The sequence below is a fragment of the Dermacentor andersoni genome, chromosome 7, assembly GCF_023375885.2.
Source record: "Dermacentor andersoni chromosome 7, qqDerAnde1_hic_scaffold, whole genome shotgun sequence".
NCBI lineage: Eukaryota > Metazoa > Arthropoda > Arachnida > Ixodida > Ixodidae > Dermacentor > Dermacentor andersoni.
The window spans coordinates 41,884,644-41,910,245 of NC_092820.1; the positions used below are offsets into that span (position 1 = coordinate 41,884,644).

The 25,602-nt window shown below is 48.3% G+C and overlaps 1 protein-coding gene across 1 annotated transcript in view; it reads right to left on the minus strand.

Annotated features, from left to right (window-relative positions):
- Nucleotides 1-3,933: 3,933 nt before the first annotated feature.
- Nucleotides 3,934-25,602, minus strand: part of LOC126535301 (medium-chain acyl-CoA ligase ACSF2, mitochondrial-like) — a 181,613-nt gene continuing 159,944 nt past the window's right edge. The window contains exons 16-17 of the mRNA XM_050182193.3: nucleotides 5,981-6,091; nucleotides 3,934-4,077 (exon numbers count right to left, since the gene is read on the minus strand). Of these exons, the coding sequence (XP_050038150.1) occupies nucleotides 3,952-4,077; nucleotides 5,981-6,091 (237 nt within the window). The 3' untranslated portion in view covers nucleotides 3,934-3,951. The remainder of the gene's footprint in view (nucleotides 4,078-5,980; nucleotides 6,092-25,602) is intronic.

Here is a 25,602-nt window from a genome sequence, read left to right on the forward strand (position 1 = left end):
GTCTGTCTGTCCGTCCGTCCGTCCGTCCGTCCGTCCGTCCGTCCGTCCGTCCGTCCGTCCGTCCGTCCGTCCGTCCGTCCGTCCGTCCGTCCGTCCGTCCGTCCGTCCGTCCGTCCGTCCGTCCGTCCGTCCGTCCGTCCGTCCGTCCGTCCGTCCGTCCGTCCGTCCGTCCGTCCGTCCGTCCGTCCGTCCGTCCGTCCGTCCGTCCGTCCGTCCGTCCGTCCGTCCGTCCGTCCGTCCGTCCGTCCGTCCGTCTGTCTGTCTGTCTGTCTGTCTGTCTGTCTGTCTGTCTGTCTGTCTGTCTGTCTGTCTGTCTGTCTGTCTGTCTGTCTGTCTGTCTGTCTGTCTGTCTGTCTGTCTGTCTGTCTGTCTGTCTGTCTGTCCGTCCGTCCGTCCGTCCGTCCGTCCGTCCGTCCGTCCGTCCGTCTGTCTGTCTGTCTGTCTGTCTGTCTGTCTGTCTGTCTGTCTGTCTGTCTGTCTGTCTGTCTGTCTGTCTGTCTGTCTGTCCGTCCGTCTGTCTGTCTGTCTGTCTAAACTTATGCCGACCATTGTGTACCTGCTTCAGCCACCAGGTATGTGCTCCTGGTCGTAATGCAGCGATGGTCTGTCCATTGTCCTCATTCAAACTTCGTCATCTTAATCTCGTCATGCCGTCGTCATCATTCCTTTTACCCCGACCCAATGGCATAAGTTGATTAAAAGCTTCGGCCATGGGATATGCACTCATGGACATTATGCCGTCAAGGTCGTTGCATCGTCGTCATTCCAGCTTTGCCATCGACACTCGTCATACCGTCGCCGTCACGCCATTGTCGTTATACTGTACTCATGCATTCGTTGTCACACAGCTGTCGTGATGCCGTCGTGTTTAATGAATCGTCGTCATTCCAGTTTCGTGATCTGACTACCCATGTTGTCGTCGTTTCGCCTTCTATTCCGAGCCCGGTGGTCTAAGCTGTCTAGTAGCTTGGGCCACTATGCATATGTTGGGGGTCGTTATGCCGTCGTGATCGTCGCACCGTTGTCGTTCTAGATTGGTAATTCGACTTTCTTCACGCCGTCCTTTTCACGACGTTGTCGTCACAGAGTCGTCGTTATGCGTTCGTTTTATCATCTTCATCAATTCTTCAACGTGATCCCACTGTTGTTATAGCTTCGTCGTCCTATCGGTGTTAATCCTCCTTTAATTTTGTATTCTAATCAGACTCTCATTTGACAATCATGAATATGCCACTCTTGTCGTGCCGTCATCGTGAGGAAGTGACTATCATGTACCCATTGTCAAACTATTATAACTATGCCATTGTGGTAGTGTCAATGTCGCCAGTCTAGTTTCGCGACCTCGTCATGCCGTCGTCTTCATGTCATCGTCGTCATAGAGGTTTCTTGATAAAGCCATAGTGATGGTATTGCTATCACACACTCGTCATCGTCCTATCATCCTCATGCCATCGTCGTCACTCCGTTGTCGGCATACAGCCGTAGTCATGAATTGTTGCAGTCGCGGTCGTTCCATCATCACCATTGTAACGTCGACATCCAATAACTCATGCTGTTACCGTCACACCATGGACATCACACGGGCAGTCCTTATCATACCTCTGTCGTCATGCCACCTTCATCTATCCATCAGTCATTATTTGTCATTCTATCGTAATCACGCTGCGATCATTCAATTGTGATTATGCCGCCATAGTCAAGTCATCGTCATTATACAGGTTTCGTGATACAGTCATGATCCTACCACCGCATGATACACTCGTCGTCATCCCACCCTCCCCATGCCCTTGTCATACCATCTCCCACACTGTGTCGTGGTCACACAGTCGGCGTCATGCATTCGTAGTTATTGCATATCGCGATCGTTCCCTCGTAGTCAATGCAACTTCTACATCCAACTTTCATAATGCCATCGTCGTGATAGCATTATTGCTACGCCATAGTCGTAACGATGTCGTTTCAACAGCGTCATCACTTCAGTGAATTCAACTCATTGTCGTCATGCCGTCGAAGTCATACCCCCTTCGTCGATCTACTGACGTCCTTCCTTATTCCTTATACCGTAATCACGCTGCCGTCATGCATTGGTGACTGTGCCGCTGTTGTCATGTCATTGTCGTCATAGCGTCGTCTTAGCGCAGACGCTATCACACATCCGTTTCTGTACCGTCGTCGCCATTCTTTCTTGGTCATGCCATCGTCTTCACTCCCGCTTCTTTATCCCGATGTCTCCATATTATCGACACCCGCCGCGGTTGCTTAATAGCTATGGTGTTGGGCTGCTAAGCAGGAGGCAGCGGGACCTGATCCCAGCTACGTGGGCCGAATTTCGATGGGGGCGAAATGCAAAAACACGCGTGTACTTAGACTTAGGTGCACGTTAAAAAACCCCAAGTGGTCCCAATTTCTGGAGCCTCCCACTACGGTGTGCCTCTGAATCTCTGAATCAGATTGGGTTTGGGCACGTAAAACCCCCTAATTTAATTTTTATTTTTCATACCACCGTCGTCACGCCACCTTCGTAATGGAATCATCGTCGCCTAGTTTTTCTTATGTGGTCGTCGTCACTTTGCCGTCATAAGTGAGCGTCATAACAAAGTGTAACAAAGTGAGACGATGTCAGAGTATGGGGTTTATAGCCGAAGGAAACAAAGTCTGAGAATTACCACAACACGTTGTAAATAAAGAGTGAGGACAGGAATACGGCATTTCAATACATTGGGCGATTGCTATTCGCAATGCCGTCGACAGTCATTGCGACTTGAGTTCTGCCGTATTTTCTTTATCAGCATGCAGACGTGTACTCCATATCAATCTTTTTGCTAAGCGCTGCCTCGCTAGCACTCAACTTACGCACGCGCGTGGAGTTTAACCGTGGATTTCTTTAGTACCACATATGGCACAGCAGTTACCTCGGTCGTTCAAAATAAACCACTACCATGTATGGGCACTAGCAAGGAGGGGCGGGCACTAACAGGCGCCCTTATTTGCTACTCTTACGTTTAACCCTCTTGTAGGGCAGCCAAGGAGGCCCGATAGGGATCGGCCTTATTGGACGTCAAATACGATTCAATTACGTTAAAGATAGGTTAATAATCACCATAACAAATAAACAGAATACAGATCTATCACCAGCATATATATGTATCAGGTCATTTGAACAACCATGTACGTCATCGTTGTATTCTATAGCGTCGGCAGGTCGTTGACCCTTGCTTTTACAGCGAAGCTGTATACGCCTAGGCGAAACACTCGTGGTCCTACCACAGAAACCAAACTGCGGGGTATGAGCAGTTTAGCGGGGTATGAGCCCAGGTTTAGCGGGGTGCGAGCCATTGCATTTTTCTTACCCGATGGACGGACAAATTCACCGTTGAGTAGGCATAAAAGTCTACCTATTATTGCAGGGAGAGGTGAGAGCGGGGGACGGGGTTAAGACAATATCGTGATGACATAATTAAAAAAAATACTTCTACAGCGAAGCTGTAAATGCCTGGGCGAAACACTCGTGGTCCGACCACAGAAACATCTCCAGCGGAAGATGCGGCGCTCCATTGATTTCGCTGACAGTGACGTCATTTCTCCCTCGCAGCAGAGCACGCACGCAGCAGTCTCTCTCCGACTTCCCAATAGGTTCAGAAATGTGTTCAAAATAATTGAATTGGTTAACAGAAACCTGCCTGACAAATATGACGTCGATCCGTACACTTTTTGTGTGTTTTCACTGTTCACGCCGTCGGCGATTTTTGGTACCATCTTTCGGTCACGCAGCCGCCGACAACGTCAGATTTTCGCCTAATGGGGCACATAAGGCTTTCGCGTTAAAAACACGTGAAGGTGCTTTATGGTCATACGAGACAAGTGCCATCGCCAAATCAAGCCCATATTGATACAGATGTCGCACGGCCCATCATATTCATTTCCAAATGGGACTTCATGCTAGACGAAGGTTTATTTTGTGAGCCCTAGAATTTCTGCTGCCAAGGGACGCATCTTGGCCTTTTGCGCCTTTCCGATGGCGGTCCTTGGAACTTTGGGGTCGAAGATGAAGTACCGTGGCATCTTGAAACGAGTGAGCTGCGAAAAGCAAAGTGAGGGTCTTAATAAACATATCACTGCAAGAAATATAGGCTGTCTCAGTCATGTAAAATGAAATAAACGTCAAAAAGAGGAAAACAAAAAACACGAAAACAGAATGAGCTGCGTTTCCCATGATCCAGTATGGATAGAAAAAACTGCATCAGTTGATAAAAGAATTGGGCGTTTCATCGAGAAGGCACCAGAAACCATTATCCCCAAACGGTACACTTTAAATATGTTCTGTTGGCGATTCACTAAGGTCACATTGGATAAGCAGGTAGAATTATTAAACAGGAAAAGAAAACTACAGTAGCACAAACACCTGATATAAGAATTCTGGAGTTTTACGCACCAAAACCACAATCTACGTATAAAGAACGTCTCAGTGGACGACTCCGGAATAATTTCGACCACATTGGGTTCTTATACCTTGCACCCAATGCACGGTAAACGGGCGTTATTGCATTTCGACCTCATCGAAATGCGCCCGCTGAGGAAGGCATACGATTCCGCAACCTCGTGCTCAGCAGCGCTATGGCAAAGCCCCTAAGCCACCGGGGAGTGTTGAAAAACATGACATAAGCGGTGGAATCGACTTTCCTAGTACATATAGTTAGTCCAGAAATATTTAGCAAGGGTAATTCTTAACGTGCTCTTTGTAAGTAAAGCTTTATATGTTACTTTACCACGCCCTCACAGCAACTAGAGATACGGTGGAGATACCAAGAACAATAAACTCGGTGTTTCAACAACCTTCCACCAAGGTTTAAACATATGCGAAAGCTGCGCAGCTAGACGGAACCAAGGTAATGTTTGCCGCCGCTAGGAGATACTCAGTTTATTTTTTGCATCCGCCTAATTACATTAGTCTTAATCAATTATTCAACGTCTAAAATATTATAAGTAGATTAAAAGTGTCCATGAGAAAATTGCAGAGCAACAAGAAAAGCTCCCGATACAGCTTTCTGTTGCTCAAACGTGCTACATAAAATTGTTTTTCCCAGCGTGAAAGAAGCCCGCGAATATCTGCAAATTTGCCATGCGAATGGCCGCTCGAGGTACTCTGTGTGTATTTGCGGGATTCTGTCACGCTGGGAAAAACACTTTTATGCTGCATGTATTGAGTTACTGAGCAACAGAAAGATATATTGAAAGTTTTTCATGTTCGTCTGCAATTTTCTCATTGACACCCTTTACCTAATTGTAATATTTGAGGAGTTGATTAATTAAGACAAATTCTGTAATTCGGCGGAATGTCAAATATATTCTGAGTATCTGCAATGGATGGCAAACAACATTACCCTAATTCTGTCCAGCTACGTGGGATTTGCATATCTTTGGGCCTTGGCACATGATATTTGGTATACCCTGTATAGTATTAGCATAGGTGCGCTTGAACATATATAATTCAGCTAAGTCCGATAACAGCAACACTTAAATTGAACTAGAGATTCCGAAATGAGCAACTAGCTATAAGGACAAATGTAAAGAACATTTTATTACGCGTACTCTAATCAAGCAAGATGAAAACAATGAAGACACGATTACGCATTTAGATCTGTGCAATGTAAGGCACGCTTGAAATATTCTGCAGGCTGTAAGTCCTTAATGGCGACACAAGTTTCACATGACAGCACACTCTAAGTAGCATTCTTAAATAAGCAAAGCAAATAAAAACTTACCAAGACATCATCACACGCACATATGCTAGCGTTCACTGATGACATGAACGTATCACATAAATATTTCTTGCTAATGTAACGTAAAATATTTATTCAACAGAATGCAGCACATCCAAAGTGCAATTCTGTCTTGAAATTTTCATTTTACCCATGAACTACGGCGTCACGCTTACCTAGTGTGAATACCGAGTTGGAAATGCTTGATCAAAATCGTTTACCTTTCCTTCGCAGTGCTCTCTCAATTCTTCGCCTGAGACGTTGGCGTTCTCCTTGAGTACTATCCACGCACAGAGCTCTTCCCCCATCCGCTCGTCTGGCACACCGATCACCTGTCACCAAAATGTTCATAGGCTCATAAAGTGTAAGCTTTTGAATGGCCTGTTTACATTTGGCACCGTCAATTCTTGTACAAGCAGTAAAAAAAGAAGGTTACGTCTTTCACGCTAGCTTATTGGTATATTGTTGTTACGACTTACCACATACTTAGCAATGAGACGTTATCGTTATTTCCCTTAATATTCGTCACACAATGCCATAAATCCATAGTGCGGGGTATTCCGTATCCGCGCGCTAACTACAGAACGCTAATGTAACGCTGTAGCGCTGTAGTTTTAAAGAATTGTTAAATAATGGCGCTGTTAACGAAATTGGTATTCATACGGAACAGCCGCCACAGTGTGGTTGCACTGAGGACGAAGAAGACGACGTGTGCGCGCTTGATATAGCGTCGCCATTTTGGTCTCCGTTAGCACCCCTGTAAATAAATTGTAAATAGCATTGGGCATCAGCTACACGTAACATCAATTCTTCCGCTTATTAGAGTTGTACCTGTTTACTTCGTATGTGTGTTCTCTTCCATTCCATATATTCACGCTGTGAATTGAGAAGATGCCTCTATCAATCCTTCTTTTTACGTATCTTGTTTTCATTTTACCCCCTCTTTGATTTATATCGTATGCTGTAGTGCTTGAACTCTACTGTTCGAAAAGCATTAAATCCTTTCGGGAACACTTCTTTAATTTACAGCTTTTGGGATTACCGAAGCTATAATGAGGAGGTTTATTCCAAACTTTCTCCTGGAAACACTTTATTTGGTTTTGCCCAAATAAACCTGCAATATCATACCATTTATCGAGGCAAACTATGCCTATGATCTGTGCGGTTGCGTGTTGTGGGCTCAGGGTCATAGCCTCCGAGTCAGACATCAATCTGAAGCTCCCATCGACGCACACAAGGGGGCCAAGCGCATAGCAACACCTTTACTCGACGGTGTCCAGGCAACGAGTACTGCGGCCGGAGGGTTTAGCTCCCCAGGCACGCCCGGCTCTGTGCCGCTGGCGCCGTGCCTCAGACCAACGTGAGGATAATGCCGTCTCCAAGCTGATTAAACACTTCGCAGAAGCAGGCACCTTCGGTTGGTAATTTCCTTTCAATGGTGGTTGAAAATATCGCACAAGAGTACTGTGGTCATGTTCCCTACATCTGAACTGGACAGCTGTAACCCTTGCGTCATGTTCCATTGGTTATCATAGATCCTCCAGCTCATTGCAACTACCAGGTAGCTACAAATAACAACGGGTACGTAATACCAGGTTTCTAGGATAAGGGTAATTTATTCGCCAGAGTTACGTGTGCTTAACAGCGTTCTTTCAAACGCTGGCTGACCCAACCAAGGGAAGGCAAGGGTAGGCGGGATCACCGATGGCATGCAGGAATCCAGATGTGCCATTACCTCTGAGATTGTGCTATGGCGTCGCGATCGCAACGGGGGTTAGTGTGACTACGAGGACACGTGGCCAGCGTTTGCGCGTTTTTCATAGGACTGTACACTACTGCGATAGTTAGTGGAAACAACCAGGCAACACAACACCAAAGTGCTAGAAAATACAGAACGTGCTTAGTTACAACATGACGTATTATCGAAAAGGAAATGCAAAAATTGGAATAAGCTTTGCGCTAGTGAAAGGCGGTGGAAGTAAATCTTGCTTATTATAGTTTAATGCGAGTTTATCATAAACGAAATATTAAAAAAAACTACCAAAATAAAACGAAACAATGAAATCCGTGCAAATTTCAGGCACTGTTTCAGCGATATCTGCAAAGCGTTGCTTGATTGCAACAACGCTGCAGGCTAATGCGAATGTGCTTCATAAAACAATGAGAAAATACGTATTAACAATGTAATCTTCCGCAAGCGGTAACTTATACCCCTGTCACACGGGCAAACTAAAGTTAACTTTGAGCAAGTGCGCGTCAGCACGCTGAGTGTCATTTTGGCTGCGCGGTGTTACACAAGTAAGAGAAGCGATGTTTTTTTTTTCAATTTGGTGGCGATCGCGATTGGAATCCACAAGTCAAAGCATGTATTTCTTAACTTAGAAATGCAAGCCCAAAAACGGTTTCTTATGGTGAGAGACATCATCTACGATCAACTTAAGTGCAAGTGAAGTAATTAATTGCAACCTCAATAACAAGATTAAGCATCACGAGCCAAGACAAGAAAACAACACTGGATCAGCACCAGTACAAACGACGCGTTCCTCCAAACAAGTGCACGGCCGTTATCTGACGTGCTGTAAACAGCGCGAGAGCGAGAGTAGTTTTTGAAGTTCTGGTCTCTTTTTTTCAACGTGGCACATTTTATTACCTTGTAACGTTAGCAAATCACTCCTGACTCTGGTTTCAATATTACTTTGCTTATTCTTTACTTGCTAACCAGGCTACGCACTTCGCGGTAGCGAAGTGTGTTCTCCGAACACGCTCGCGACGAGTGCGCTGTGCAGCTAGTGTCGCTAAGCGTTCCCGTCTGACAACCGGCGAATGACATCAACGGAGAAGTGCACTCGTTCAAAGTGCACTTAGGTTTGCCCGTGTGACAGCGGTATTACTCTACCCTATTTCATACAAGAGAAAAAAGCTTGTTCAATGGTACGAGCATTCCGGAAATTTGAACTAAAATCATCATATACAGAATCCGTTACAAAGTGTTTCGTCCTGGCAGCATCAGACTTAGGCTTACCGATGAAGCATCGAACTAAAGAATTGCGGCAAAATTGATCTCACGTTGACGGTAATGCGATTAGCATTTGATCAATGTAGGGAAAACCGCATTCCTGAAATCACGTTTGTTTAACCTCTGTAATGGTCACTCGGACGCTCGCCCTGTTTTGTCTACACAGTGACACATTCCCATATTGCCCTACTTCACTTTGCTATAGCAATCGCTTGTCAAGGTCACCAATGAGCTCGCAGGCATGACGATGACAGTGAAACGCTGACAGAGTGACGACGATGGAATGACAAAGAAGGTACCGTATTTTCGCGATTCTAAGCACCCCCCGATTCTAAGCACCCCCCTTTATTTTCGCGAAAAAATTGGGAAAAAAAGTTTGCATGCGACTCTAAGCACCACCCTATTTGTTACGAAGAGAGCGTAGCCAAGACCGCCAAGCACGCTTGCTCGCTCTGTCATCGAGCCGGAGCCGTCGGAGTCCCGAGGTGGAATGGCGTCCGCGGCGCGATCTTGCCGCACAGCCGGACTGCAGAGCCGCGCGGACTCGTGAGTGGCAGTGATAGTGACTAAGCATCCGACACAAGCGGTGGGCTCACGGTCTGCACCCATTTTTCTTTTGGATGCTTGCAAAATAAAATTTTATTTTTCGCACCCATCTCGTCGTGATGTTGCAGCGAAAAGGGGGAGGAAGGGTCATTCTAGATTTTTCGAATCTAAGCACCCCCCTCACTATGGGCATCGCGATCATGAAAAAAAGGGGGTGCTTAGAATCGAGTAAATACGGTATAACGTTGATGGAACCGCGAAAGTGGTACGAAGATTATGCCTTGACTAAAGCGACGTGATTCGTAAATGATGACGACGTTATGCTGACGACAACGTGACGATGACGATGTGAGAGATTGTAAAATGACGAGTAATGAAGGCGACAGTGTGACGACGGTGGTTTGACAGCAACAGGGTATCGAAGCTGGAATGACGACGATGGCACGACCACGATGGCATGGCTACGAATGTATCTCAACGGATGCAGGACAGCCATTGCATGATGACAAAATAACGACGGTGACAGCGGCGTGATCACGATTGAACGAAGACAGAACGATTGCGATAGAATGACGAGGAAGGCATGAAGTCGACGGATTGATGAAGGGGAAATTACGACCACGAAACAAAGTTAACGAGGTCATGACGATGGTAAAACGACAGCGTGACCAAGACATGGCGACAACGGTATGACTACGACTGTATGAGAGCGACTTCACTTGGCAGCGCGGACAGCGGCGTGAGCGCATTGTCAAACTTCTGCGTTTCTTTAGGCGTGTACGGTGCGGAACCGGCGGTTGCTGCAATGAACGACTCTGGTGCCCAGCAGCTTGCGATAAGAGTGCGCTCCTTGGAACGCATCAGCCCTTCATCTGGACCACGTGGCCTCTTTCCTGGTGCTTGCACGGGATAAAAGGGCGCTCGGACGGCTACGCGGGTCAATTGGCAGCGCGTACAGCGGCGTGAGCGCATTGTCAAACTTCTGCTTTTCTTCAGGCGTGTACGGTGCGGAACCGGCGGTTTCTGCAATGAACGACTCTGGTGCCCAGCAGCTTGCGATAAGAGTGCACTCCTTGGAACGCATCATCCCTTCATGTGGACCACGCGGCCTCTTTCCTGGTGCTTGCACGGGATAAAAGGGCGCTCGGACGGCTACGCGGGTCACTTCGCAGCGTGTACAGCGGCGTGAGCGCATTGTCAAACTTCTGCTTTTCTTCAGGCGTGTACGTTGCGGAACCGGCGGTTGCTGCAATGAACGACTCTGGTGCCCAGCAGCTTGCGATAAGAGTGCACTCCTTGGAACGCATCATCCCTTCATGTGGACCACGCGGCCTCTTTCCTGGTGCTTGCACGGGATAAAAGGGTGCTCGGACGGCTACGCGGGTCAATTGGCAGCGCGGACAGCGGCGTGAGCGCATTGTCAAACTTCTGCGTTTCTTCAGGCGTGTACGTTGCGGAACCGGCGGTTGCTGCAATGAACGACTCTGGTGCCCAGCAGCTTGCGATAAGAGTGCACTCCTTGGAACGCATCAGCCCTTCATCTGGACCACGTGGCCTCTTTCCTGGTGCTTGCACGGGATAAAAGGGCGCTCGGACGGCTACGCGGGTCAATTGGCAGCGCGTACAGCGGCGTGAGCGCATTGTCAAACTTCTGCTTTTCTTCAGGCGTGTACGGTGCGGAACCGGCGGTTTCTGCAATGAACGACTCTGGTGCCCAGCAGCTTGCGATAAGAGTGCACTCCTTGGAACGCATCATCCCTTCATGTGGACCACGCGGCCTCTTTCCTGGTGCTTGCACGGGATAAAAGGGTGCTCGGACGGCTACGCGGGTCACTTCGCAGCGTGTACAGCGGCGTGAGCGCATTGTCAAACTTCTGCTTTTCTTCAGGCGTGTACGTTGCGGAACCGGCGGTTGCTGCAATGAACGACTCTGGTGCCCAGCAGCTTGCGATAAGAGTGCACTCCTTGGAACGCATCATCCCTTCATGTGGACCACGCGGCCTCTTTCCTGGTGCTTGCACGGGATAAAAGGGTGCTCGGACGGCTACGCGGGTCACTTCGCAGCGTGTACAGCGGCGTGAGCGCATTGTCAAACTTCTGCTTTTCTTCAGGCGTGTACGGTGCGGAACCGGCGGTTTCTGCAATGAACGACTCTGGTGCCCAGCAGCTTGCGATAAGAGTGCACTCCTTGGAACGCATCATCCCTTCATGTGGACCACGCGGCCTCTTTCCTGGTGCTTGCACGGGATAAAAGGGTGCTCGGACGGCTACGCGGGTCACTTCGCAGCGTGTACAGCGGCGTGAGCGCATTGTCAAACTTCTGCTTTTCTTCAGGCGTGTACGTTGCGGAACCGGCGGTTGCTGCAATGAACGACTCTGGTGCCCAGCAGCTTGCGATAAGAGTGCACTCCTTGGAACGCATCATCCCTTCATGTGGACCACGCGGCCTCTTTCCTGGTGCTTGCACGGGATAAAAGGGTGCTCGGACGGCTACGCGGGTCAATTGGCAGCGCGTACAGCGGCGTGAGCGCATTGTCAAACTTCTGCTTTTCTTCAGGCGTGTACGTTGCGGAACCGGCGGTTGCTGCAATGAACGACTCTGGTGCCCAGCAGCTTGCGATAAGAGTGCACTCCTTGGAACGCATCATCCCTTCATGTGGACCACGCGGCCTCTTTCCTGGTGCTTGCACGGGATAAAAGGGTGCTCGGACGGCTACGCGGGTCACTTCGCAGCGTGTACAGCGGCGTGAGCGCATTGTCAAACTTCTGCTTTTCTTCAGGCGTGTACGTTGCGGAACCGGCGGTTGCTGCAATGAACGACTCTGGTGCCCAGCAGCTTGCGATAAGAGTGCACTCCTTGGAACGCATCATCCCTTCATGTGGACCACGCGGCCTCTTTCCTGGTGCTTGCACGGGATAAAAGGGTGCTCGGACGGCTACGCGGGTCAATTGGCAGCGCGTACAGCGGCGTGAGCGCATTGTCAAACTTCTGCTTTTCTTCAGGCGTGTACGTTGCGGAACCGGCGGTTGCTGCAATGAACGACTCTGGTGCCCAGCAGCTTGCGATAAGAGTGCACTCCTTGGAACGCATCATCCCTTCATGTGGACCACGCGGCCTCTTTCCTGGTGCTTGCACGGGATAAAAGGGTGCTCGGACGGCTACGCGGGTCACTTCGCAGCGTGTACAGCGGCGTGAGCGCATTGTCAAACTTCTGCTTTTCTTCAGGCGTGTACGGTGCGGAACCGGCGGTTGCTGCAATCAATGACTCTGGTGCCCAGCAGCTTGCGATAACACTGCGCTCCTTGGAACGCATCAGCCCTTCATCTGGACCACGTGACCTCTTTCCAGGTGCTTGCACGGGATAAAAGGGCGCTCGGACGGCTACGCGGGTCACTTGGCAGCGTGGACAGCGGCGTGAGCGCATTGTCAAACTTCTGCTTTTCTTCAGGCGTGTACGGTGCGGAACCAGCGGTTGCTGCAATCAATGACTCTGGTGCCCAGCAGCTTGCGATAAGACTGCGCTCCTTGGAACGCATCAGCCCTTCATCTGGACCTCGTTACCTCTTTCCTGGTGCTTGCACGGGATAAAAGGGCGCTCGGACGGCTACGCGGGTCACTTGGTAGCGTGGACAGGGGCGTGAGCGCATTGTCAAACTTCTGCTTTTCTTCAGGGTGAAATGGTTTTATTATTCTTTTCCATTTGAATTGTATAACCTTGCTGTCCGTGCTGCCATGTTGCTGTCGGTTGTTATCATACGTATTTTCTTATTTCATTGTCAAAGGCTTGTGTTGACAATGGGTACTGATATTGCGGACTTGAAAAGGGAATTCCGTAGGGAACTCCGGGAAATGAAAGGCGGTTTTGACTTCATAAACAAAGCCTTTGAGGATCTAACAACCGAATGTAAAGTCCTAAGGGCTGAGAACAAGACCCTCAAGGCAACGCAGGCGGTGCTTGTGCAGGAGGTTGAGGCACTGAAAAAGCAAGTGACAGCGTAAGATGAGTATTCCCGGAACAAAAACGTTGAAGTGAAAGGAGTGCCGCATAACAAAGCAGAGAATCTCGAGAAGCTACCAAATCAGGTTGGAAGTGCACTCGGTGAGCCCATCACGAAGGAGGATGTCGAGATTTGTCGCCGCGTTCCTGTGCGCAACACTGGTGCAGATCCAAACATAGTGGTTGTCTTCAACCACCGATGAAAACGAGATGCGGTGCTTGAGAAGGCCAAGATGACTAGGCTAACATTTGAGCAAACATTGGATTTACCGTAGACAGACCGATGTACGTCAACGAACACCGTTGTCCTCAGCTAAAGAAACTGCTTGGAATTGTATCGTGCGGTGCCGCAGGCAAGACATGACCAGACGCTCCAGGCAAGGGGAGCGGAAAGCCTCCCCGTTTATTCAACAGCCGTGTATATATACACTAAGTGGGAGAGGGTGTGTACCCTCACCACCAAGTGTCATGGGCGATATCGATATCTGTCACGTCACACGTGCGATAGATGCGAAGCCAGCGCTGCGCCAGATACGATACAGGAATGACCATCGCTAAGAAAAAGGAAGCAAACTGGCGTTTCGCGTGGTCTAAGGGAGGCAAGGTTTTCGCGCGCAAGACAGAGGAGTCGCGTACAGTGAGAATTGCGTGTGAAGCGGATCTGCAAAAATTTGGTAACTAAAGACAGCTAGGAAAGCGCATTCGGTCCATTCTTATCTTTTTTATGGTCACACCCAGCGACGTTGTTACCCCTAAATACAGTGATTGTATTACCTTTCTACACGGCAATGCGCAATCTGGCCGTGCTAAGCATGACCAGCTCACTACACTTTTCAATGAATTTTCTTTCCATTTTCAAGTTATCAGGATTACTGAGACATGGTATGCGTCTGAAAACGAAGTACTGCGCCTGCCTAGTTACAACACCTTCTTTGTCAACAGACCTTGACGACGCGGTGGCGGCGTGTTGCAGCTTGTGTCAGAGAGCTTATCGTGCAATTTGCTCGACGAATTTTCCATAGCGACCGAAGATTATGAAGTTCTAGCACTGCAGTGTGGAAAATGCGTGTTTGACGTTGTATACCGCCCACCAGATAGAAACACCAACACTTTTTTTTTCTTTTTAGGAAAAATTATTCAGCTTTGTGTCAGTGAACGAACTGCATCTTACTATGGGAGGAGACGTAAACATCAATTTTTTTACGCCAGACACGGAAATCTTCTGAATTGTGAATGATTCTCGAGTTAAATCACTGTACTATTGTTATTACTGAACCTACACGCAACGGTCAGCTCTCTGCTAGTTTGATGGATGTATGCATAATAAATTCATCTGAACATTGTACAGATTCGGGTGTGATTGTCGCTAGTTTAGGGTGACCATTTACCAATTTATATGTTCTGCCGTTTTAATTACTGTTTTAAAGATACACATCACGCTGATACATTTCTCGTACATGAAATCAACGGCAAAACATTAGGGGAATTTCGCACGAAAATTGAAAATATAAACTGGAGCTCCGTGCTTGAAGTAACTGATGCAAACAACGCTTACAATACGTTTATAAGCATTTTGAAGGAAGCATATACTTGCTGTTTTCCGTTTAAACAAGTAAGAAGGTCCACTAAAATACGCAAGCCATGGGTTACGAATGAGTGTCTCAAAATGATTCGCGAGAAAAATTCAATATATGCTCAATTCGTGAAAACAAAGGCCACTAATGATCTCGCAGCATTCAAGAAATGCCGCATTGGTGTAACTAAACTTTTGAAAAACACAAAACGTGCATACTTTGAACATCGGCTTAATCAAGCAAATGATCGAAGCGAAAGAGTCTGTGGGTGGCAAATCGTTAAGGGGCGAAGAGCTAGCAAACAGCTTTAATGACTACTTTACTTCTCTAGCCTCAAGCAATTACAACAAAACAGCAATTGAGTTATTGGGTGTACTACCCAATAAACATTCAGCCTTTCTTGAGCCAATGTCTCCGGAAGAGGTTTTCTTTGCTTTCATGTCCGTGAAAAACAGCAAAGCGCGTGATATTGATGGGCTGCAAATTACACCCATTAAATTTGTGCTCGATCTTCTGTCACCTGTCCTCACTCACATATTAAATATTGCTTTATCTACTGGAGTCTTTCCCCAAGCAATGCAACATGCCATAGTTACTGTACTGTTTAAATCGGGGAACAAAAATGAATTTTCAAATTACAGAGCAGTTTCAGTATTACCTGTAATTTCAAAAGGATTAGAAAAAAATTATCAGTAAAAGGTTTACATCACATTGCGAGAAATATTCTATCATATCCAAGCAACAGTTTGGTTTTCGAAAAGGAATGTCGACAGAGCTTGCTTTACTGTCACAAAAAGAATTCCTTCTTAACGGTTTTGAAGATAAAAAGATAACAATAAGAGTTTTTATTGACTGTTCTAAAGCATTCGACCGGATTAACCATTTAATTTTATTTGATAAATTACGACATTATGGGTTTCGCGACACTCGATTAGCACTTATACAGTCATATTTAAGACATAGAAAGCAGTGCGTCTCAATTAAATCCCACTGATAAACTCTTCAAAAAATGTTGCAAGGAGTTTCGCAAGGCAGCGTTCTTGGGCCAACATTGTTCAACACCTACATAAATGACATCGTTCATATAAGCAAAAAAACACACTTGATAATTTATGCCGACGACAGCAGTTTGTTTTTCCAGTCGACTAGTCTGGCTTACCTTTAGAACCTGGCAAATGACACCCTGAGTAGATTACTTAAATGGAGTAAAACTAACTCGTTGGAAATAAATAGCACGAAAACAAAAGCTATTCTGTTTGCTCCACCACAGAAAAAATTGATAGAAACATAATATTAAAGCTTGGTGCGGAAAGAGTAGAGCTTGTAAAAAGAGTAAAGACTCTAGGAGTAGTTTTTAATGAGCATTTATTGTGGGATGATCCCGTCGGCCGAGTTTCAACGTCTTTGGCCAGGGCTTGTGACATAGTATGCAAATTCAGGCATGTTTTACCCCTTAAAATTAATCTTTTAATCTACAACAGCCTTCTTGCTCCTCATATAAATTATTGCAATCTCGTATGGGGAACCACTTCCCAAACAAATCTTCACAGGCTACAAGTCCTGCAGAAAAAAGCCATTCGCAATATTGTGAACGCCTCTTACGATGCTAATAAAGCTGCAATATTTCGCTCCCTTAGTCTGATTCCCGTACAACACTCGTACGAACCACACCTTGTTTTAATGTGCGAAAACAGTCTTCTATGCAACAACACATTTTTCTTAGATACATGCAAATTAACTTTACCGGCACATGTACCGTACAATATGAGGCAAAAGTATGCTTGGCTACTGCCATTTTCAAGAACAAATTATGGCTTTACTAGATTAGAATATGGCGTATCGAAGTTACTAAACGCCATACAGAGTGTTGATATAACCCTAAATGATATTTCTAAGCGAACGTTGACAACACAATTTTCAGAATACGGTGCATTTACGTGAAACCGGTGACACAAACGGTTGAGAAATTTGGTTAAAATAACTTATATAATGGTATTTTGCTTATATTTCTTGAGTATGCTTTGTACGAAAGCATGTTGCTTGTACTAAATTATACCCTTGTAAGTGGCTGTATGAGTTACAATGGCATGTTTCTGAAAAATGAATGTTGTAACAATATTTAACGAACAATGTTTCAAGAAAATGCTATAAAAGTACTTGTCTTTTTTTCTATTGGTGAATATGTGCGCACTTCCTTTTTTTCTCTTTTTCTCTCTCTCATTGACAAACTAACAGGAAGTTTTCTGGTATGAGTGTGTGTGTATATGCATATTAAATCTACTCTGAATGTATGTATGAATCTGTGCCTGTTGCCAAGATAAGGGGCAAGGACCTAGTGAAGCTGCTGTTTTGCAGCTTTTTGTTCTTGCCCTGGCGTTCTTTTTCTGCTGTAAAAAATAATGCTGAAATAAAATGAAATGAAATGATGGTTAATGACGCCGGCAAGAAGAAAATAGGACGTCGAGTTAGAATGACGAAAATGGAACGACCACGACCGCATCCCAACGCCGGTATGACAAGGAATTCATGACGGTGACACGACAATGGTATGAGATCACTAGGATGACGACGAGTGTTTGACGAGAATGGTGTGCTGACGACTGTATCACGCAGCCTGTATAACCAAGATGGCGTGACGATATGACGAGAGCCAGATGATGAACTTGAAACGACCACGACGGGAGGCACACAATGGTATCACGACGGTGGTGTGATAACGAGTGCACGACGAAGATGGCGAGACAACGACGGCGTGACGAGAGTTGGATGATAAAGCTTGCACGATGATGCTGCAATGACGACGAAGGCATCAGGACCACGAGCCCATACCTAGTGGCTCAACTCATAGCACAACAACGGCATAGAAGGCGTGATGACGACGGCATGACAAGTCAGATTACAGAGCTGGAATGACGACAATGGAATGATCACGGTAGCGTGACGTCCGCAAGCACATATCTAGCGTTCCAAGCTGGTAGAGAACTTGGGCTACTGTGTCTGCGTAGGAGGATGGATGGATAGATAGATAGATAGATAGATAGATAGATAGATAGATAGATAGATAGATAGATAGATAGATAGATAGATAGATAGATAGATAGATAGATAGATAGATAGATAGGCAGGCTCAAAACAGCTGATGTAGGCAAAGATTGCTAACCGCACTAAAATACTTAGCGCCGCCAATTAAAATAGTCCTGAAGGGAAAGCAGTGTGATCAATTCAACATAAAGGTTATATTCTTAAGGGTGTTAGTAAGGCCGCCGACTATCTCGCTCTTCCTGATATTCACCATCTGCGCATGACTTTCGTGGATTCCGACATTGGCGTCATCATTGGATGACAGAAACGCTAGCATTTGAACTGGGGCTCAATAACGTAAAGGTATTCCCAATGAATTCTATTGCATTCCTGCAATCAGCCCTCCACGATTGGCCAAAAATTTTTTAGGCAATTTCCCACTTAACCTTCTGTCATGCAAGGTCACGAAAACCGCGAAAGCTCCCCATCTGAAACGACGTGCGCACACGGCTTATGCATGATTAACCAGAATAAAAGAAAAATAATTATTGCTGATTCTACACAGCTTTGTGATTAGCCCACCCTATTGGTCAAGAATTCTCGAGTGGTGCTCATTCCTCCTGTCTGTGAGACGTCACAAAACCATGGTAATTGCAGTATATACGAAGAATTCGTTTCTGTGAAAGAATAAACTTGTTGTAGTTTGTTTTTAAAGTTGTTCCCCAAACCAGTACCCCACAGCAGAGTTTATAGTACAGAGAAGCATCGTATAACTGTGCTTTGAGCCAAACCGGAATCAACTGGGTTATCCTGTTAATGATGATACCGACAGATTTAGAAAGGTCATTCCATAGAATCATTTTATGTGAACCCCAAGGTAAATGTTCATCAAACCAAACGCCTAGGAATTTTTGTTCTTGGACATGGTTAATTGCCGCACCATTGAAATAAATGTTAGTGTCATTGGGTATGTTCTTGTTACGAGCCCTGAATAAAATGTATGTTGTTTTTGCAGTATTTATTTCAAGAATATTTTCTCTCAGCAAATTGACAAGCGATTCCGATATGCGTTAATGCTGACAGAAAGCTCAGAAGTGTCAGTGGATATGAAAAAAAAAAACACGTTGATATCATCAGCATACATTGCCAAGTCAGCTGAGTCGGGTATTCGTACAATATTGCTACGGAATAGTGTTTACAATGATGAAGAGGTGAGCAGTGAGAAGACGACGATTGGAGGCTAGCGCGGGCTGTTGCCTCTTGGCCAAGTGCGGTGTATTCCCATGTAAATGTACTTGTATATAGCTTTTCGTCTGCTTCTTCCTACGTAACATATCTGGTGGAGGTGGACATTCCCTGTACCTCGTCAAGGAGCTTCGCACTGGACGGTACGTCAAGCCTTCCTTCATGACTCCCGGCGATCACAACTCGACTCAGCCGCCTCAGACACCTGCTGCCACTTCGACGACCTACATCACTCTCCCCGGTCCCCGTGATCCTGGCGTATTCTCGGGCAAAGATGGGAAAGACGTCGATGACTGGATCACTCTGTACGAACACGTCAGCCGCAATAACCGGTGGGACCCTACTATCATGCTCGCCAACGTAGTCCTTTACCTCGGTGGCACACCTCGAGTTTGGTTTCGGACGCATGAAGACGAGCTCACCAGTTGGGATTCGCTCAAGCAAAAGCTCCGAGACTTGTTCGGCAATCCATACGGTGACCAACTTGCCGCGCAGAAGGCGTTATCCGGCCGCGTGCAGACGTCAACGGAGCCCTACGTCACGTACATTCAGGACGTCTTGGCTCTGTGCCGCAATGTTGACGCACACATGACTGAGTCCGGCAAGGTCTCCCACATCCTGAAAGGCATAGCCGATGGCGCCTTCAACTTGCTCGTTTTCAACAACGTGGTGACAGTGGATGCAGCTATAAAAGAGTGCCGCCGCCTGGAACTCGCTAAAAGCTGACGCATTGGCCAGCAGTTTGCCCGTCTGCCCAACACCCCAGCGACATCTTCCTGTGCCGACGCTCCTCGTCCCACCAGCACTGGCGATGTTACCCGGATCGCCCGGCGTGAGATCGAGGCTGCCTATCCGGCTGCCTTCGACTCCAGCCCCTCTAACGCACCTGCAGTCATGGTTTTCCTGATCCAGGCAGTTGTTCGTCAGGAATTCGTAAACATGGGCCTTCACACCATCTGCTCGGCCCATCACCCCGATAACCACCCAGCTTCATTGATTCCGCCCCGTACCGCATCTTATTACCCCCCCACGTTTCCGCAACCCATCTGAATGCCGCACTGCTGACGACAAGCCCATTTGTTTTTACTGCCGTCGAATCAAGCACATTTCTCGGCACTGTCGCAGTCGCTGGAGTTCCCCGACCCGGTCTACTTATACTGACTACTCTCACCCCTCAGGTGGCCCTTCTCGTCCTTATCTCGCACGCTCCGATAATGCCGCCACTGATTCTCCTGCAACGCACCGCCCCTATTCTCGTTCGCCTTCGCCCCAACGACGACAATCTCGCTCTCCCCAGCCCCGTCGCTCCTATTCGCCGACTCCCTTCGGACGCCGCTCCCAGCCGGAAAACTAGACGATGCAGCGCCTCGAGGTGACGCTGCATTGCTCCCTACGCCACCACATCCTCTACTGAAGTGGCCCACTCATCTTAACCTTCTTGACGTGCAAGTCGACGGTGTTTCTGTATCTGCTCTTATAGACACTGGGGCGCATTTGTCTGTAATGAGCGCTGACCTCATTCGCAACCACCTGAAGAAAATAATCACGCCCGCCACGACACCTGTTGTCCGTGTCGCCCATGGCGGAACTGCCCTCGTAATTGATATGTGTGGCGCCCGCGTCTCCTTCGCCGATCGCTCCACTATCGTGTCATTTTCAGTCATCGCCCAGTGTCCCCACGACATCATCCCCGGCTTAGACTTCCTCACCGCACATTCTGCTCTCATCGATTGTTCCACCAGCACTCTCCGCCTTGACCTGCCCGTTCTGGATCCCGCTGAACCACACCCCAGTCGCCTCAGTTCCGTCGACTTCGTTCGCTTGCCACCTTCGGCACTGACTTACGTTGACTTCGTGTCATCTCCACCAGTCCCCGACGGTCACTACATCGCGGCTCCTATGCAAGACGTCCTACTTACGCACGGGATCACAGTACCTCATACAGTTTTATCTATTACGGCGAATTGCGTCTGCCTGCCAGTGGTCAATTTTGGCTTCACGACACAAGTGCTGCCACGCGGGATGTCTCTGGCCCAGCATTGTTCATTCGAGGATCACTCAGTAGCATCCATTGCAGTAGACGACAATTCAGCTGATCCTCCTCTACCATCGCAGTCGGCAACTTGTACCATCGCCGACTTAAGCGGGAGACACATGGTGCGATTTTGGGTGCGATCGGTCGTACGACCATTCGCATCGGCAGCCGCACTCAACAGGTTTTCAACCAAATCCGCCGCACGCGGCGCCGAATCGCACGTCCCGCATGCGACCAACTCGCTGAATATTGTCGTGCGACTGCCGCATCGGTCGGGCGGCCGCAGCCAATGACAGCGCCGGTAGCGCGAACGTCACGGCCACGTAGCCCCGACGGGGCGGGGCCGGCGAGCAAGCGCCTCGCCGCTCCGATGTCTGTTTTTTTTTTTTCTCCCTGGTCGAAACGAAGGCCTTTTTCGCCGGTGACGGCGGCACATAAATAAGCTGCAATTTGTTTCTGACACGAAATAACTGATAGAATAAAGTGGCCTCGAAAGAGTGCATGTTATAAAACGTTGTGCGATATAGTAAATAGTTGGCGTGATTTGCAATCGGACGCGGTCAGCGCAGATGCGCCAGCAATCGTCTATACGAAGCGGCTCGCCTGACTGGCGTGTTTACTCATCGCTACTAACGGCACCGAGAAAACTAACCGTATTTTCACTTAAGAGAAACATAAATGTTCAGGCATTGATTGTGCTGATGAATTGAGGCGCTTTATTACGAGCTGCGGACGCATCGGCATGGGCCCTCGTCCTCGGATAGCCGGCCGGCGAGCTAGGCCTACACAGTCTCCCAGCGATCGCAAGCTCGCCTGGCATGCTCGTTCGCTTCCGTCGGCGCCAATGAAATCAAATGTGCTGCAAATTAAGCGTACGATAACTGTGTACACGTTGTGCCGACTAACATAGACGCTTCGTTATACGAGCTGCAAGCGATCGTGTCACAAGCGCCACCGGTGTCGGATTCGATGGCCGAGCGAGCTGTGCCTGCCGGCCATCGGCGGCTGTCAAAGGAGCCGTTACTGCTGACGCGGCCTTGCGGAAACACGTCTACAGTGCTTGCATAGGCGTGTTTATATTGTCATCGTTTGTTTCAAACAAGAGAGCTGTGCAAATACGTTTGCTTTCACTTTCCGTTTGAAGTTACGCAGCATTCCGAGCTTCCACGCAGGGGCGCCGGTTCTGGGCGGAGCTACCCGCCGCTCGGTCATTCGTACCATGTGTCCCGAATCGCCGCATGCAGCAAGTCGCACACGACGCGCCGTACGACAGATCGCACGGAAAATCGCACCATGTGTCTCCCGCTTTACAGAAAATGGTTGCGCCTGACATGTCGTCCGAGCACGCTCGTGAGCTGTACCGTGTTCTGTTTTCCTACCACGATTTCTTTGACTGCAACGATCGTCCTTTAGCCCAAACTGCAGCTGTTAAACATTGCTTTAATACCGGCGATGCCCATCCTATTCATCGCCGTCCGTATCGAGTGTCACCGGCTGAGCGTCAAGTTATTCACGCAGAACTTCGAAAAATGCTTGTCAAGAACATTATTGAACCGTCATGTAGTCCATGGGCGTCACCTGTTGAACTGGTGAAAAATAAGGATGGCATATGACGCTTTCGCGTGGATAATCGGCACCTTAACAGGGTTACCAAAAAGGACGTGTATCCCCTACCTCGAATTGATGACGCCCTTGACTGCCTCCAGGGCGCTCGCTACTTCTCCTCTATTGACCTTCGCTCCGGCTAATGGCAGATTTCTGTGGACGATGTCGACCGCGAGAAGACTGCTTTTGTAACGCCAGACGGTCTTTATCAATTCGAAGTGCTGCCGTTCGGTCTATGTAAAGCTCCTGCCGCTTTTGAACGCATGATGAACTCCCTTCCTCACGGTTTCAAATGGTCCACTTGCCTGTGCTACTTGGACGACGTTATAGTATTCTTCCCGGCGTTCGCTACGCACCTCGAGCGCCTCTCAGCAGTCCTGGACGTTTTTCGTTGAGCCGGTCTGCAACTCAACTCATCGAAGTGCCATTTCAGCTGTCGCCAGATTACCGTCATTGGGCATCTCGTTGACGCGGACTGCAACCGGACCCAGGCAAGATCCATGCTGTTACGCACTTCCCTGTTCCGAAGTGTGTCAAGGATGTACGCAGCTTCATCGGCCTTTGTTCGTACTTCCGCCGTTTCGTGAAATATTTCGCGGCCATAGCACGACCTCTAGCCGAGCTTTTGAAAAAAGGCGCCCCTTTCCAGTGGGGCGATAACAAGGCCTCTGCATTCTCGCATCTAATCAACTTTCTCACAACGCCTCCCATTTTGGCCCATTTTGATGCTTCTGCACCTACCGAAGTCCGTACTAATGCCAGCGGTCACGGAATTGGCGCAGTACTGGTCCAACGCCAGTGTGGCAACGATCTTGTTATCACTTACGCCAGCAGGCTCCTCTCACCCTCGGAGCGCAACTATTCCATCATTGAGTGTGTGTCTGGCCCTAGTTTGGTCGGTTGCAAAGTTCCGCCCATTCTTATATGGCCTACCCTTGTCCGTTGTCACAGACCACCACGCGCAATCCTGGTTATGCTCACTGAAAGATCCTGCAGGAAGACTTAGTCACTGGGCCTTACGCCTCCAAGAATATTCGTATACTGTCACCTACAAATCTGGCCGACTACACAAGGACGCTGACTGCCTGCCTCACTACCCGGTAGACGAGCCTGACGACGCCGATAGTAGTACCGCCAACGGCATGTGTCTGCCTTCGATAAATGGCCGATGAGCGGTACCGAGACCTATCGCTGCGAGCACTCATCGAGCGTCTGCGCTCTACACCTACCGACGCATCCGTTCGCCGATATGTCCTTCAGAGTGGCAATCTGTATCGAAGGAACTTCCTCCCTGACGGATCTGATTTTCTTCTTGTCGTGCCCAAACATCTACGACCGACTGTGCTCTTTGAGGTGCATGACGCACCCACTCCAGGACATCTTGGGGTAACCTGCACGTACGACCGCGTCCGGCGCCGCTTCCGGTGGCCTGGTCTCGCTCGCTCCGTACGACGCTATGTTGCAGCCTGTGATCTCTGCCAGCGTCGGAATACACCTCAGGTGCTACCTGCCGGTCATCTCCAGCCGATCACCGTCCCTGTGGAGTCGTTCTTTCGTGTTGGATTAGACCTCCTCGGTCCCTTTCCCACGTCATCCTCTAGGAACAAAAGGGTAGCCGTCGCAACTGATTACGTCACCGGATATGCTATCACGCGGGCTCTCCCTGCCAGTTGTGCCACTGACGCCGCGGACTTTCTCTTGCGTTACATTATCTTACTTCATGGCGACCCGCGACAGCTACTTACTGACGGTGGTCGTAACTTCCTCTCGAAAGTTATCGCCGACATTGTGCGTTCCTGCTCCACTCAACACAAGCTGACTACCTCATACCATCCTCAAACCAATGGTCTGACAGAGTGGTTAAACCGTACTCTTACCGATATGCTCTCCAAGTACGTTTCCAAGGACCACCACGACTGGGACATTGCCCTTCCCGACACGACACCGCCGGATTTTCTTCATTTTACGTACTGTACGGTCGCGAACCAACCTTGCCCCTTGACAAGGCATTTCCTCCTGCTGCAATCTCAACAAGCGAGTATGCGCGCTACGCCATCGCCCTCGCCGACCATGCACGCCAGCTTGCCCGTGCTCGACTGACGGGCTCGCAAACCACTCAGCAGCGTCAGTACAACGCCCGCCACGCTGACGTACAGTTTTCGCCTGGTGCGCTCGTGCTCCTGTGGTCGCCCTCTCGTCACGTCGGACTTTCAGAAAAACTCCTTTCGCGATACACAGGGCCCTATCGCGTGCTGCGCCAGGTGACGCACGAACTTGCTCCTGTGTGTTCAACCTCGTCCTCTACTTTAGCATCTAGTGATGTCGTGCACGTCAGTAGGTTCAAGGCCTACTACACTGCTTCCGAGTCTGGCCTTTAGTCGCTCCGGGACGGCGCTTTTGCCGCGGGGGGTAGTGCTACGGAACAGAGTTTACAATGATGAAGAGGCGAGCACTGAGAAGACGACGATTACGATTGGGGGCTAGCGCGGGCTGTTGCCTCTTGGCCAAGTGCGGCGTATTCCCTTGTAAATATACTTGTCTACAGCTTTTCGTTTGCGTCTTCCTACGTAATAATATCATTTACATAAATTAAGAACAATAGTGGGCCCTGAGGTACACCCTGTCAATTCTATTGCCAGGGGCAATAGAAGTGGTAATAGAAAGACACGGCTCTTTCGCGTTGTAGCTCTCACTGAGCACAACAGAACACATCAAAGATGCATTAAGCTGCAGAACAAAACTGATTTCCTTTTTCGGAAAAGCCGGAGACGGCGCCGTTTCGAAAAGAATAAAGGATGTCTGC